This window comes from Manacus candei, unplaced genomic scaffold (assembly GCF_025592945.1).
Source record: "Manacus candei isolate 608988 ecotype Guabito, Panama unplaced genomic scaffold, ASM2559294v1 h1tg000052l, whole genome shotgun sequence".
Taxonomy (NCBI): Eukaryota; Metazoa; Chordata; class Aves; order Passeriformes; family Pipridae; genus Manacus; species Manacus candei.
The window spans coordinates 532,646-549,227 of NW_026138100.1; the positions used below are offsets into that span (position 1 = coordinate 532,646).

At 37.6% G+C, this 16,582-nt stretch overlaps 1 protein-coding gene across 9 annotated transcripts in view; it reads left to right on the plus strand.

Moving 5' to 3' along the window:
- The window catches only part of ADGRG6 (adhesion G protein-coupled receptor G6), a 109,204-nt gene that overhangs the window by 44,278 nt on the left and 48,344 nt on the right, over positions 1 to 16,582 (plus strand). For 8 of the 9 annotated variants that reach the window (XM_051801606.1, XM_051801600.1, XM_051801608.1 and 5 more), the window contains exons 4-6: positions 2,441 to 3,061; positions 8,203 to 8,271; positions 11,286 to 11,369. In XM_051801606.1, the coding sequence (XP_051657566.1) occupies positions 2,441 to 3,061; positions 8,203 to 8,271; positions 11,286 to 11,369 (774 nt within the window). The remainder of the gene's footprint in view (positions 1 to 2,440; positions 3,062 to 8,202; positions 8,272 to 11,285; positions 11,370 to 16,582) is intronic. The other variant, XM_051801607.1, reaches the window with a different exon arrangement.

Here is a 16,582-nt window from a genome sequence, read left to right on the forward strand (position 1 = left end):
GTCCACTGTAATCCAGTTGTCTTCCTAAGAGAAACAATTTAACATCATTCTGAATGTAGTATAAACACTTGGATGAATATTCCAAGAATATATGTATATTCTTCCTCAAAGAATAAGCAGTTTCTCCAGTACTAACGTCTGAAATTTGTCAGTGTGATGACTGAGTGTGCAACAGCAAACAGGAAAGACACCTGCACAGGATTCTGTTTTCTTCATGGGGACAAAATACTTCTCAGTTTTGCACTTTCATACAGCAAAGTTGAGGAGGTTTCTTCAGTATGGGAGCAATGTCCTCTCTGTTTATTTCTCTTTCTATACTGTTTAAATTTGACCAAGTGGTCCACAACTTTCCTGACCACCCTAACACAGGCTGAATAGTGCTCATATGAATAAACTTTCTTCTTTTCCAAGCCGTGAATCCTTATACTTCTTTTGGAACACTTTCCATGTTACGTAAAGGAGCTTACAGTATAATTACCCCACTAAAAAAATGCCCCTGTTTTCAATGGAGAGTTGAACACATTTTCTATCTATAAAATTGTTACAACATAGTTTTTCCCTTGGGAAGAAAAATAAATCTATGAAGTAAATCCAGTAACTATAAAAGCCCAGTATTTTTCTCTCTTCCCTCCCGTTCCGCAGTTGGTGGGTTGGCGGATAGTGAGCAATGCTTTATGTTCTTTTAGTATGTAATATATTGGTCAAATTATGTCCTTATGTATATCCAAATATGGTAGTTTAGAGCTCAGTCTTTGCAAGCAGCTGTGTCTTGGTTGGCAAAAGGAACTTGCAGTACCACAGACAACACAGAATCCTTATACCCCATATATCTGCGTCTTTTCCCAAGTATGATGTGACAGTCACCCTTCCCTACTGTCTCACCCTCTCATATTAAAAAGGTTTTTATTTCATTCTGAGAAGACAAAAGTTGTAGTAATGAGTGTAAGAGTTGTGACATCACTGAAAAATCCCAGAGGAGTCTAGGAATTAGCTACTGTGGCAGTTATCCTTCAGGTGCAGCAAGAAACAGTTTCACTTCCAGCATATTTGCTGTGAAAATGTGTAAGAGGTAGCAAACATTTGCTGGAGATATGGTCTGACAAAGAACTGTGGAGCCAGAAGTAAAACCAGGAGCTGCTGCAATCTGATCTTGACTGCCTGTGCATGTCTGATAGCCAGAAACTTAATTCTGTGGAGAAATTTGCTGGAAGAATTTTGCTGCCATAAATGTGCCAATAAAACTGAGCATATTGACATTTTACTTTGAAAACTAATGTTCTCCAAAATAGAGTGAACAGAATTGTCATTAATGTACTCATGGAGAAAAAGCATATGTTGTGGGATACGTCTTCTCACATTTGGTGACTGCCATTTTGTCCATGAAAGTGAGAATACTTAATAACAGAGAGAGCAATTTTGCCAAAGCCTAAATACCTTTACAGCAGTACATAATTTACAGGAGGACTAGACATTTCTAGACACTTGTGCAAAATCCAAAACTGCTGACCCAACTGTTATCAAATACCGAGCAGCTTAGATATAAATATTCATGAACACGCGATTGCAGTATTCAACCAGAAAGCTACTGGGGACAAAATGAGAAGTTGCCTAGTGCTTTGCAGAAAGCCATTAGCTGAATTCAGAAACAAAAGGCTTCAGTTTGCCAAGGAATGTAATGGCAGCTTTCTTCTATTGTGATAATTAAAAGAAGCAAGGCCTGAACTTCACTGGTGTAATATAGTCATGCAGACAAGTAATCAAAATAATATATCTTAAAAGCAAGTCATACTGTGTTTTTCAGATAACTGGTTTACTCCATTGCCTAGTGCATCCTTAGTCAATGCATGAGTAGTAATTTTTATAAAGTGAGCTGAGGCAGAATTGGAATTAGCAAGTAATATGTCCTAATATTGCTCTTAATGCAACGTAGGGGGTTGTTAGCTGTTACACAGCATTTTCTGTGCCACTGAAAGGATCTCTGCATATTTTCAGCAGAGTGTACTCATAAGTCTAATTCCCCTCGTTGTGTGCTATTGATATATTACTGTGGCAGTTTGAGCCACACCCCCAGAGGGGGAGAGAGGGAGCCCAGCCACCCCCTGGCCTTCTCCACCTACATGCAGCAGACACCAACAGCCAAAACAACAAGACAGAACTGCCAACCGTTTCCAGTGCTGTGATATATGATTTTGAGCAGAAGCGAACAACATGAGTGGTGATTGGCTCTCCAGGGAACACTGCCCTGGCACCCAACCACCTCTGAGCACCCCCCCGGCCTCTCAGGGGGGCCAATTTCAAACTATGACAATTACAGTGATAAATACCACCTAATGAATGTTTGATTTAATGAATCTTACTTTGAACCCTGCTGCCAGTCTGCCTATATTTCTATATGATGAAATTTTTTTTTGTTAATTTACTCATCTGCTCTTGTTTCTAGTCGCTGTGTCTCTGAGGAATCAGAAAGTCATCATTCCCCAGGTTCCCGACATAGATGCTGTGTCTGTGGCAGAGAGTGTCTCAGTGCCAGATCTTAGCCAGTTTACACTGTGCTTCGAAGCAACCAAAGGCAACAGTGATGACAATGACGACTGGAAGGTTTTCTCCTACACTAATGCATTGTCGACAGAATTCTTCAGCTTCGGAAAGACCACAAAAGGCCATTTTCTGTCCATCTCAGGCACACAGTGCATCCTTGAGAATGCATTGCCCAGAAATGCAGAGTTTTTCACGGGAACCTTTCAACAGCTCTGTGTTGTATGGGACAGCTTCTCAGAGACTATAGGTATATATGCCAAAAGCACCTATCATATAGTGCATTGTCCAGGTATCTTTGACAAAGTTATCCCTGGAAATGGGAGGTTGGTGCTGGGCTCTAACAGCAATGAAATGAGCTCTCTAAATGGAGACATTTACAACTTCCGCCTCTGGAATTTCACCATGAATGCACAAATGCTGGCCAACCTCAGCTGCGATGTGAAAGGAAACATTGTAGACTGGGAAAATGAATTCTGGAGTATTCCAACTTCAGCACTGAAAGCAGAAAACAATTTGAGTTGTGGTGAGTACGCCTTGCCAAGACTTTTTTGCTTATTTTCCCCCCACACTTCTGCATTGTGCTGAACATATCATATACCAAGATGGAAAAAGATGAGAGTGTTCCTGTGAAAGTAAAATAGCTAGGTCTTACCTTTCTTAGACTTTAGCTCAACTCTTACTAACACAGAGGCTTTGAAAGGTATAGAGTTGATTCCTTAAAGGAAAAGAACAAGTCCCCTAAGTATATTGAGTTGCTGCTTGAAATGATCTGCAGATCAAAGTTTTTCCCAAACACTCCTTATTGGCTCATGCAAAAGGGGGATAACTGCAACTACCTGCTAGCCCCAAGTAAGATTACAGTGGTCTCTGGAGAAAAAAAAATAAAGTATGTTAACTAACTAATTACTAAATATTTTTGTACCTGCCCTTTCACCCGTTCATTAGCCAGGGGAGCACTTGGTAGCCTTCTGCTGAGTGTACAAAGCCAGCAAAATCAGTGACAAAATGACAATTCATATGAGACAGGGAAGTAGGAGAAAATATTAAATTAGAGGAGGCAGACAGGAAGGAAGAGTTTTAGATCAAAATCATCAGATTTTGTCTCCCTGATGATGTATTATTATCCTTCTTTTAATTGGTAATTACTGAAGGTCTTTTTTCCTGTAGATTACTCTAGAAGATAAATTTCAATACATTGTCCAACCTGTTCTCATTTCATGGCTCAGACACTTGATTCTCATAAGTGTCCAGATGTATTTTTTGTATATGTCTATATTTTTACAGCTGGTTGGCAGTTTTCTGCTGAAATGAAAAAAAAAATCAAAGCTGAAAACTCTTTGTCACTTTAGAATAATAATCATAAAAACCAATAAGTAATAAATAATTTAATAATAATAGTAATTTTTAAAGAATGTTTTGCTAAATAGCTTTGGAGATATTTAGATAACTATAAGACACACAGTGGAAAATCTGAACTATGGCCAGGAACAGCCTATACACATACATATGATGCTTGTAAAATGAGCTGCTGTCAAACTCCATGTCCACAGAGTTTAAGCTCTCCAATAATAATGAATACATGTTGACAAAAACAAAAGCAAAAAAATCAAAGAAAATGGTTACAGATATTGCTTCTTTCTAAACCATGTGGTGTCTCTTCACATCTAATGTCCTCTCCAATTTTGCCTTCTTGCTCCTCTGACACCTTATTACTTACCGGTTTAAACACAGTTTAAGTAGTGTCAATAGAAACATCTCCTGACAGAGCATCTGTCAGCACTAAGAGAGTCATTAGTTTAGAACAGAAGCTGGCACCATTAAGACATGCTAGTTTCTGTATCTAATAGTTCATAAGGGATTAAGGTGACTAAAAAAGCTATCTTGCTTGCTTTATTTTACTCAAATCAAAGTGTGAGACACAATCACAGCTAGACCCACTGAGACAGATCTCAGCGTGCCTCTGCTAAAAGAGGTTAAGGAACACTTCTATAAAACCAGAAGCAACCGGATACTTTCACCTTTCTACCAGAACAAAGAAAAGACTGATCTGACTATGGCTGATAAAGGTGTTCTGGACAAGAAAGTTGTTTCTATTTCATCAGTATGAACTGAATAACTTTCCAAAAAAATCTTACTCTTCTTACACTGTTATACCATGATGACTACCATAACACTTTTACCAAACAACCTACCAAGACCTCTTTAAAAGCTGCAGTCTCATTTAATTTTGACTGAAGTAGGGGTCTTGTTCTTCTTTCTGTTAAAGACTGTACAGTCCTGTAACACAAATGTAGTATCACAGCTGTGGTAATAGAAACAGTAGACTTACTTTCATTGCACAGCTTTATTCCTTGGAATATCAATGTCCAGCAGAGCACTGTTTTAGAAAAAGTATATTAGTGTTCCTACTTTAGGCCCAGGAGTCTATACAAGTCACTTAAAATGTATCTACGTATAAGCATTATTATTTCCTCTAAATCAACCTATGAGAAAACTAACTCATTAGTCAGTGTTTTTCTTTCTTACATGTTTAATCACCCTCTGTGATAAAGGCTTTCCTGAGCCAGAGTATTTCCTAAAAGAAAATACTGGATGCAATACCATTTCAAAGATGGTTACTAATCCCAGTGATTAAATTGTTAGAATTTTCTTCCCTTCCTCTCCTTGAGTAAAAGCCTTCTTTGTAAAACCATCCTTCAACAGGAGAGTTGATGAGTCAGACTATCAACCATGAATAAACCACTAATATTGGAGAGCTGACTCTGATTAGGCTTCATTTAACAGCAATGGAAGGATTTATGCAGAAAAGAGGTTTTCACACAGCTCCAATAATGCTTCACCAGGAAGCAGCATGTCACTTTAAAAAAAGGCAAGCCAGGCATTTAACCGTGATCTCAACGTATCTGTGCCTGAACAGTGCTTATGTTTATCAAGGTGTATTATTTTCAGGGTTTTTCAGACAAAGCTTTTACAAGTAGGTTTGTGGAGCTTGAAAACACTGGTAGATTGTTTCAGATAGTCTTTTCCTAGTTTTACCTTTTCCTAGTTTATTCCCTAGACTAATGTTTTCACAGCTGTGCAGTCATGGTGGGGTGCTTGTGTAGGACTTGACAAAATTCTGTTTTTATTGCCATACCTTTGCACAGATTGCATTTAAAGGTATACATACATAGCCTGGGTATCTGAACTAATTTTAAAACAAGTAGCCTAGGTAATGATAGCACTTTATTGCTACTGAACACTGGTTCAGAGTTCAGTGCAGGCAAATTGAGGAGTGTTTAAACAACTTCTGGTTCTGATTTTGAAGTCTGAATTGGCTACACCTATAGCAGGATATGATCTACTCAGTTTAAGGATAATGTGGCAGCATGTGTCTCCATGCCTGCAATTGCATTTGTTTTATGTGCATTTTATATGAGTCCTTCATTCCCAAAGGCCAAAGGAATTCTTAATTTCACTGTCAGATTTAACTCAGTGTGGGATGTTTCTGCCTTAGGCAGCTGGACAATTTTTCAGGCAGAGATAATTGCCCTCAGTACTGTTTATGAACAGTGGAATCAAAAAGGCTATTCCACAGGTCAGTGCATCTCATACTGGAGAAGGTGTCTTAGTGAAGTCAGAAGTTTTTTTGCTGTAGGAGTGCTTGTTCCTCTCCACTGACTATGAAGAAAGTCTATTATGACAAGCAGATATGGATGTCTGAGTCAGACATTTGGAGTGAGATGTGTCACACAATTGCCTGTAATACAAGTCCATGGGGTCATAAGTCCTGTTGGCAAACCTGCTTCAGCGTGGGCTTCTGTCTCCATGGGTCCACAGATCCCTCCAGGAGACTTCTCTAGCATGGGCTTCCCGTGGGGTCACAGCCTCCTTCAGGAATCCACCTCCTCCAGCGTGGGGTCCTCCATGGTCTGCAGGTGGATATCTGTTCCACTGTGGACCTCCATGGGCTGCCTCACCTTGGGCTGCACCATGGGCTGTAGGGGAATCTCTGGTCCAGCACCTGGAGCACCTCCTCCCACTCCTTTTTAACTGACCTTGGTGTCTGCGGGGTTTTGCTCTCACATATTCTCACTCCTCTCTTGGCTGCATTGCTGTTATCCTCTAACTTTCCCCCTTCTTAAAATCTGTTATCCCAGAGGCACTACCACTGTTGCTGATGGACTCGACCTTGGCCAGTGGCAGGTCCATTTTTGGAGCTGAGTGCCATTGTCTCCGTTGGACATAGGAGAGACTTCTTGCAGCTTCTCACAGAACCACTCTTGTAGCCCTGCTGCTGCCAAACCCTTGCCATGCAAACTCAGTACAACAGTCTTCTGACTTAAATGTTTTGTAAAGTTGGATTGGATTTGTTTTAGTTTCACCAAATAAAATCGCAGTCTTGTTTTAAATACTAAAGAAAATATGAATGCCTGCAGATTTTCCAACCAACTCTCAGGTCATCGGTCCATGTTACAGAACAGAGATTAAACTTAGAGTAGGTTTTGATATTGACTGTTTAATATTAGCATATTTATTTTGGGGGGAAAAAGAAAGCTCATGCAGGATGTAGTGCATTCACTTAGAACATCCTTTCTGGAGTTCATATACCAAGGGAGTGAATTTACCTCTATCTCTTAATCTGTTAAAAAAAAAATTGCTGAGTTTTAATACTTGTTGAGGATCACGTTTTTAATTCTGCCTTATATTTGTCAGCAATACACGTAGTGGTATCTGCGGCATCATACGATGTCTGTGTCAAGGGTCCATGCTTCATTTGTTCTTGCGTCACAGGAAATACTTTCTTAACTATCTTTACAAGCTGCTGGATGGTGGCTGTTGAATTTTATGGAAGGAGACACCCTCATTGAGTTGATATGATTCTGAGGTAGTAAAGCAAAAGCCGAAAGGGTGGCACTCTTAGTAGGTTCACATTTTGCCAGTGCTCTATAGTCTTATTATTTTCAACACAATGTGCAAAGGCAGCTCTGTCTGCAGCTGAACTTCTGGGACACACAGAGTGCAACTAATTCAGTTGCACCGTTTGTTTTTCTGTAGCCATTCTTACGTGCCCTGTTTTTGCCTCCAGATCATTGAAGTGTATGCTTGTTGTAATGAACAATTCTGTAGAGATACAGACTTATAACATTATTTGTTTATAAATCATGCATACCAGGATGTTAATCACACCCACACCCTGGGCAAAGAAACAAGTTTAATTACCTTTTATCTGGTTGGTGTCTGTCACAGGGAGATTACTCAGAATTGTGTGGTGGGTAACCTGTGCTATAGTAGCAGAGTGTAGTTTCTCCTCCAAGGCAGGGGTTATTACTCACAAAGATTGCATAAATCCTATGGTCATACTGAACCTTTGCTTAAACTCATTTCACACAGTACATACAAGCTGCATTCCTTTAATGTGATGTTATTTAGTGAAAGCTAAGAAAACCATGGGAGGATACACAAGTGACTATAACTTGCAGGTCAGCGGGGTTTTCAAGGATCCCGCAGAGGAAACAGAAAACGAAAACACATTAAGTCTTATAGGCAAATGGCAGTGTCAGTTTTGCCACTGAGAGAAATTAGGAAAGGGACTGCACTGAATGATATAATATGTTTTCAGACATGATAGCTTTATGCCCAGTAGTCAACCCTTTCTAAATAATTCGCTTTCTTCTTTTAAAGGCTCATATCTAATTCCCTCTTCTTCAATTGAACCAACCAGTTGTGCAAACCTAGGAAGCCTTTGCCAAGGTAAGAAGCCCAGGTCTTTTTCACAGTTTCATCTTTGGGAAATCCTGAGATTTTTTATTCCATTTCTTTTTTATTATTGTTTCTAAAAGGGTGAGTGGCAATAAAAAATAGCAAGGAAAGGAATTCTTTGGTCTCATCAAGTGTGTGGGTGTCCTGTATGTACAATATGTGGAAAAAATGTGATCGCTCCCATGATAATACATTTTCCAAATAGTCTCCATTATATCAAAACTGCATTAATTGACTGCTTTCATTTCTTTCTGCCCATCTTTTCTTCCTGCACATTTTGACAGTAAAATATTAACCAGTATAAGAAGTGCATACATCTGTAAATAAAAAATGAACAGATGGAAATAAAGGAAGTGGCTCTTGTTCAGAGTTTTTTCAATAAACTATTTTGAGACTAGATACATTGAGATTAGCAGGCAAAAAAATCAACATTAAACTGCAAAATCCAGTAGCTATTAGTTAATGCAACACATGCTACAGCACTTAGTGAGGGTTTAATAGCGTAAAAATCACCACATATAAGAATGCATTAGATGTCTTTAAAGGTCAGCTCAGTTGAATGCAAGGAATTGGTGAACCCTGAAGATTTCCATGTCATGTGAATCAGTGGACATGCAAGGATGGTTAATTTGTTCTGTTCTCCTTAGATGCTGAAGTTCCATAAAAAGTGCTTTACACGAACAACATCAATGCATTTCCACAACACCTTCATGAACACAAACCTGATAACGTGTTGGCCTTTTACGTTAGACTTTAATCACAGCTGCAACTGCACCAAAAATGTCTAGCTCTGTAACCCTTTTCTGGACAAATGGTGGAAGAAGGAGACAGGAGAGAATAAAATATAAGAGGGGAAGAGGAAGTCTGAGAACTCTTTCAAAACCAATATTTCAAGTAAATCAGATTAGGTCAAATATAAAAGGGAAAATGTACTCTTCTTGGAAAGCCAGTAAGGGATCTGTGTCAGTCTTTAGTTTACTTTTCCCAGATTTTCCTGAGGTAAATTTGGTTCAGGTTCTTGGAGCATAGTGTACTGGTCTCCACAGGGAAAGTGAAATGCTGTTAATGTTCATAATCAAATTTAAACAGTAATTTTCAGGCATCATATTCACAAAGCACAGTGTGATGTAAATACTACCACTCAAATACCTTGGTAAATGAGGCATCCACAATTATTCAGTATTAGTCTTTTTATATGTAAACGGTAATACAGCCATCATATAAATAACTTTGTATATTCTCTTGGAAGAACTCTGAGTGTTTTCCTGTATCAAAGTGGCACGGGATGAAAAGAAGATACTATCATTACGTCAGCTAATATGGCTGCAGAAATGGGCACACTTTCATCAAAACAAACCTGCTTTTCTAAAAGCCTTATCCTTTTTTCCAGCTTTATTAACTTGTCTAGTAGAAGATATTGCCTTTCAAACTTGCCTCTCTTAACTTCCTAGGCCATCATATATTCAATAAAGACTGAGTATTTTTACTTTGCTTCTCTAAAAAGTGTTTGGTAAAGTGTCCCTTGTGTTCAGTTCATCACTTTGGAATAAGATGCCATATCAGATTTACCCCGTTCAGCGCCATCATCATTATTGTAATAATCATGGAAATCATAAAAAGATGTCCGTCTATTTCTGTCGACACTGCAGACTTTCTCTAAACTGAGAGGCAAGTTTGGATTCCTTTTTTGTTTGTTTGTTGTATGCTGTGCAATAACACCAGGCAAAAAGTTTGTGGGTGCCAGATCAGCTACAGTCTGATGAAAGCTGTTTTCTCCGTCATGCCTAGTAAATATTTTCATTCATTAAAAGACGCCTACTTTGACAGCATTGACTGGAAGATACAATCTATTAGAAGCCTTATAACTTGTTTCTCAGACAATATAGCTCTGAGGTTTCATGAGAGAAGAGCTTTTTTTAGGTGTCACTTTATATGCTCACTTTCCCAGTTATAACCTGTTTGCTCCAGCGTGCAACTTCTTCTCTTTCCCTAATTGTCTTGTCTCACTGAAACCTTAACATGAACCTACTCCCTAAGTTGTGACTTGAATTTATGACTTTCAGACTCAGAAGGTTAGTTAAATCCACATAACAAAACATAAAAAATGCAATTTTTTGTCCAAAATACAATTGTTTAACCTTTCCACGTTGTTTCTTGGTCAAAGTCGTCCAAAGCCATGTAACATTTAGGATTTTACCATACCAACCTTCAGATTTTAACTAAGAGTTTTCAGGAGAAAAGTAAATGTGTCAGTGAGTGGATCTGCATTCCTTGGGAGTTACTGGACAAAATTAAATTATTTCCTAAATCATTATTTGAAAATTGATTGGCATAATCTTTGAATTCCTCTAGCACGTATACCCGCCCAGTCTACTGTGGGGAAAAATTGCAGGTTTTGACTCCTCCCTCTAATTTTGGAAAGTGTCCATATGGTTTCCAGAATTGTTTGGAGTGACTCCTATTGGTATCAGTGAGAAAAGTACAGCTGAGTTCCTATGTCAAACTTTCAAAATATATATTCCTCTTCACCTATTCCAAGTCTGATTTCAGTTCTCTTTATTATTTGGAGCTCGGTGGAGTTAATTAGATGGATGTTTTAGTTTCTCATTTGTTTGTCATATTCAGTCTTTGAGTCGGGACAGTGATTCTTTTCACAGGCAATAAGTGCATCTTCAAACTTATTTTCTGGTCTTTGCACAGCTGTTTCGATCTAAAGCTCTCATAAGAGGATTTTGAGTTTATGAAAGCAGTATAGGACTGATCTTGCAAACTTTACACTGGCAAAACTCCCAGTGAAGTCAATGCAAGTGAAGATTGCAGGACTGGGGCCTCAGTTCATATCTATTCATCACTTTGTGAAGAAAAAATAATATGTTTATTTAACATTTATGGCATTGTGCGTAGATGGTTTCATTTTACATGGTCATGCATTGTTCCCATTTTGTCTTACCTTATTAACATTCATATTTCATTCAAGTTCACCTCTTTCTCATCTTTATTACCAGCTACTGTAAATGCTACTACTCCTACACCACCCACTGTCACCACTAACATGCCTGATACTAATAGAAACGATAAGCCAAACAATGGTAAGAAATCCTGTGTTACATTTTTCTTGTACTGTGTGTAAAGCAAATTTGTTGTATTTTAAGGTGTGTTTTTCCGACTATCGTAATGTCAAGGGTCATGTCTCAATTCTGATCTCATTTATGCTGGAATAAATCAGGACTAACTTCACTGGACCATGTCAGAATGGTGCAAATGAGAACAGAATCAAACTCAGTGTTTATTTGTATCATGTCTACCTGGCTCTTCTATGAAAGAGGTTAACTTTGTGTCACCCGTTGTATTTACCCATGCAAAAATCTACGGAAGGGAGAGGGATTTTTGAAAAGGGTCCGAAAAGAACTGTGCTGTTGAAATGTTTCAAGGCTGCAGATTGTGTGGCTCCCGCTTGTGCAACCAGGGTGGTAGTATGCTTGGATTGTCTGTTCCTCACTAGTCAGGCGCAGGAGCCAAGTGGAACCATTCCTATGGAGCAAAGCCACTTCCACTGAGTCAACAGGAATCTTTCCACTGACTTCAAGAAGAGCTGGATCAGACTTTACTAGGGAAAATGTTGACAGTATCATATATCGTTTACTTTTCATTTAGAAAGATTAAGGGAAAAAATAAGGTAGTAAATGAGCCTATTATTAGCACAGGATTAAAGCCAGGATTTCTTTTGAGGTTTTCTCAAATTCTATGATATCACTGTCTCCTAAAGACTGAGCATCATTTTGTGAGGTGCTGCTAAAATATTTATTCATTTGTTAAAGATGGTTGTTAAATGTTATTACCAACACAGAGATAGATTTCTGCAATTTTCATCTGAGGCTTAAAGATTTATTTTTTTAAAGATTTATTTTTTCAGTGTGCTCCACAGAAATAAATTAGGATCTGGGTGTGTTTTGTCATTTGGTTTTTAGCTTGTTTGGTTTGGGTTTTTTTTTTACCCAATGCATCAGTTGTTACTGTAGGATTTAAAACTCTTGGAGTATTTTTTCTTTTGGCAGATCATTTATTGTACGTTGGCAATCAGGCAATGCAGTACACAATGTGAAAGAATTTATCTGAATCCAGACTCTTTGGATTTAGTAAGCTGTAAAAGTGAGAAGAAAATATTGAAAATTTCTTGCAAGTTGTGTTTGTTTCCTTTTTGTGGATCCACTCACTCTGTGTTCACCATGAGCAGTTACTCTAATTTTTTTAATGACAGAAGGAATCAAATCTTATTAATGTTAATATGAATAAAAATTGGACAATTAAGTCCTTTCTGTGGCTTTAAAACACCCAGGGCAAAGTAGAAAGACTAAGAAAATAAGCCAAATTCACTTATGGCAGAAGCAAATTGAACTTTCACTCAGCTAACTGGCGTTGTTCTCCACTCTTGGTAAGTTGATTTTTAAACCAAGAGCAGACAGCCAAGAACATACACATTACATATATTTTCTTTAATCCATTAACTGTGTGGCTTACTGCACACAGACTTGCTGGAATTCAGCCTTCCTGCTACACTTATCCTCATAATGAAGAGAAATTCACCTGAATTCTCCCATTCACAACCACGGTGGCAGCAGGAGTCTAAGATGGAAGGGGTCAAAATTATAGGAATTATCTCAACCCCAATTACTTGGCCAGTGAAACAAAGGCCTCTGCGTTTCAGTAAAAACTCAGCAGATGAGAACCCAGAGAGAAAAAATCCATACAGCTTGTTTCTTCCAACTATGTCTACATCAGCTGCTTCTGAGATACACAGTGAAATTTTGGCTGCTTTTACAGAAAAAATCAACCTAGACAATACTGTGATGGAACAGTTGCCAAATGAAAATATTTTTAATTATTCTGGAAGTGCACTTCATGGCACTTCTTATGCAGTAGATGCAGTTATAGAGCCTTCTGTGAATGCAGCAGTTCCTCTTCTTCACAGCAGAAGTCCTAATGCAGAGCTAACATGGACTTTGGCAAATGGACTAGGTCACTCTGACTCTGAGCCAGCGTTCTGCTCTCCTGTTAGCAGCAACAGCAGCAGCACTGCTTACAAACACAAAAAAGAAACTATTTAGATTTCATCCTCCAACATCAACACAACCAATTTCATGTGTGTCTTGGAGCCTGTGAACTGGTGGAATGAGACCGTATTTCGTCATCACATCACTTCTGACATTCAAGAAGACAGACATCATTCTCCTTCTGGCTTTTCTATATCATCTACACAGGAGATATCACCATTCCAGAAAAAAAGGCTAGATTTGCTAGACTTGGCACCTGAAAATTTTTACATGGAAATGATAGAAGGCAATGCTGATAGGAAAACTTTTTCTGTGTTACCAGCAAACAGTGCATTTCAGTTTAGAAAATCTACATACATTAAGGAACATCACTCAGAAGGCATTACAAATTTAATCTCTGTAGAGACTCCATGTGCAAACCCAACATACACAAAATTTATGCCTGACATCCAACTGACAAATTCAGTCCTAGGACCCAGTAGAATGTTGTTATTAAACTGTTTTAGGACAAAACTCTGTTGAAAATCAAGTGGACAGTCTGAAATACTCTCTATGGTCAGTAGAACATTGACAATAATGAAGACATAGGGAATTTTGCTGTTTTGACACCAACAAACATATTGAGGTTTTCTCAATGGGATTCAGAAGGGGAGGGGTACGGATCCTTCAGCAAGGACAGAGAAGGAATGTCTTCTCTGAATATTGTTACTACTCATGTCTTGGATTTTAAAAATGCTGATTATGGGCATTTTGCAAATCGCTCTTCTATTTTGGAGTCATCCAGAACTGCAGTAATGAATGATGCGATACCTCTACCATTTTCATAGTGGAGTTGTTATTCAGCACAAAGGGACCATTTTGACAGGCACTCTGACAACAGCTGCTGCAGCAACCATCCATCACTCTCTCATGCGGTTCCAAACACAAGTTTCTTCTATAACATACCATCAGTCATCAGTTTCGGCACGTGTTCATTCCTCGGCCAATTTACCATCTGGGACAAGCCAAAAGAGCACCGCTTACCCATCACTGAATCAACTTACTAGCTCTGCTGCAGTCCTTTTGTCTTGTTTGTGTCTCCTTCACTGATTCTTGCTGCCTGTGTTGACCTGAGGTCACCTACAGTATGTCAAGCTATTAAGTTAGATGTAGAAAAAAACCCACATCATCTTATCTATTAGATATTCAGTTTGTAGAATGAACACAGAAGTAGCTGTCTGTCATCCTTTAGATGTATGTCGATTTAGCATATGAAGATGTTTTGGAATAATAATTTAATTGCAGTAGAAGGGAATTTGTAACATCTTAGTGATAGTACATGTCATTAACGTGATTTCTAGTATTTGTGTACTTCTCTAAAACAACTCTCATGACACTGTGAGGATAATATATTGGTTGCCATGTAATTTATATAATTTGATACCATTTAATTGTTTGGGATTGTATGAATGTTTTTTACTTACATGTTTTTTAAGATTTTAATTTCAAAAATCAAAGATTTTTTAAAAAAGGAATATTTAGATAATTTGCCTGACAGAATTATAAAAAAGTACTGGTATTTCATTGATCTTTATGTTTTTGTAGTTGACGGTGGGTGTGGGGAGAATTGATATCCATGCTATTTTTTTCTCTTTTATTTTCAAATTATCTTTGGCTACTTTTTATCAATTTGGTACCCATATTTTTTTTTTTAGTCAGCATTTTGAGATGGGATTTCCACAGTTTAATGTGGAGAGTGAGAAATAATTTTTAGTTTTTACTATCGGCCACTGCAGTCTCCTGAGAGTGTTTTAAAATATAGATTTGTTCTTTGTTCTTATTCTCTTTTTCATTAAAACCATGCTTTGGGTCACTATCTGGTGGAGATCTCGAAGGTATTGACTATTTTGTACTTACTATGTTTGATTTTAAAAATACTTTGCATATTCCTATATTAAGGTGGTTTTGTCCATATGTAAAATTATCTGAATAAGGTTGTAATTATACATATGTGTAATTATATATGAATGTGTGAGAATATATTAAATGAACACTTTCTGTATGTGTGTATCTGTATAGCACACATACATTATAGATATAAAATTGTATATGTATATATACAAAGATATATACATATAAATGAGATCCAGGTCTTGCAAGTGTTTTCAACTTGCGCAAAGTCCAATTTTTTACTTTCAAAGACTTAATTTTTCCTCTTTTATTTAAATTTAAAACTATCACAGTAATAATATAAAACTAAAACACATTTTCAGATTAAACTGTACATCAAATTTGTGTATCTCCTGAGTTAAGGGAGGAAAAAAAGACATTAAATCAAAAAGCAAGTTCATTCTATTCATATATAAAATTTAATCATAGCTTACCAAAGAAGGTAACTAGGAAACCATGTTTAGTATTTTATCATAGAGGAATTTTCAGACTAATCTCAGTGTTCATGTGATTAATTCCATATTGATAAGAAAGAACAATATTCAAGCCATCTCATGAATAAGATAGTAAGCAATGTATACACAATTAAACTGGAAAACGCTGGCTTCAGATTTTCTTTCCAGATACTTCTGTTTCCAGCTCTTGTACAATAATTATCTATGAAGTTGTAAAATTATGACATTTGCTCCACTAAGAATAAAAGATCTTTTATTTAGATTCAGAAAAATAGAGCAGTTCCTTTACAATCAGAGACAGAAAGGGATTTCTGTATAATTATTGTCATGCCCTGTTCTGTCCTGTGTACTGTCTCTGTAAGATTTGCAGAGGATTATATGAATACATGTATCTGTGATCAAGACCCACAACTTTGTTTGGTAACAGCCCTGAACCAAGCAATGCCACATGTGCACATATATGCAAGTGAATTCATCCAGAAGTTCTTAAACCCTCCCCCACATCCTGGGAAATTTTGTCCAACTGGAACTTAGAGGCTTTTTAGTAGCTTAATGAAAAAAAAGTGACTTGTGAGAAGTACAGACTTTTGACACAGAGCATAACCATGAAATAATTTGATGTTATTTGTTAGATGTAAAATCTTGTAATGCTGCCTACCCACTCATGAGCTTAAAGAGAATTTATATTTGCCCAGTGACATTTCAAAACAGCTTTCTGAATATAAAATTGCACCAAGCCAAGTGTTACACATTTTGTGACTGAAAGATGGTTTGTTCAGCTGCCAGTTTTGTAAAGCTAATGTGAGTTCATCTACTCTCTGGCCATCACCAGGCCTGAGAGAAAGACTGTGCTTTTGAAACAAGAGC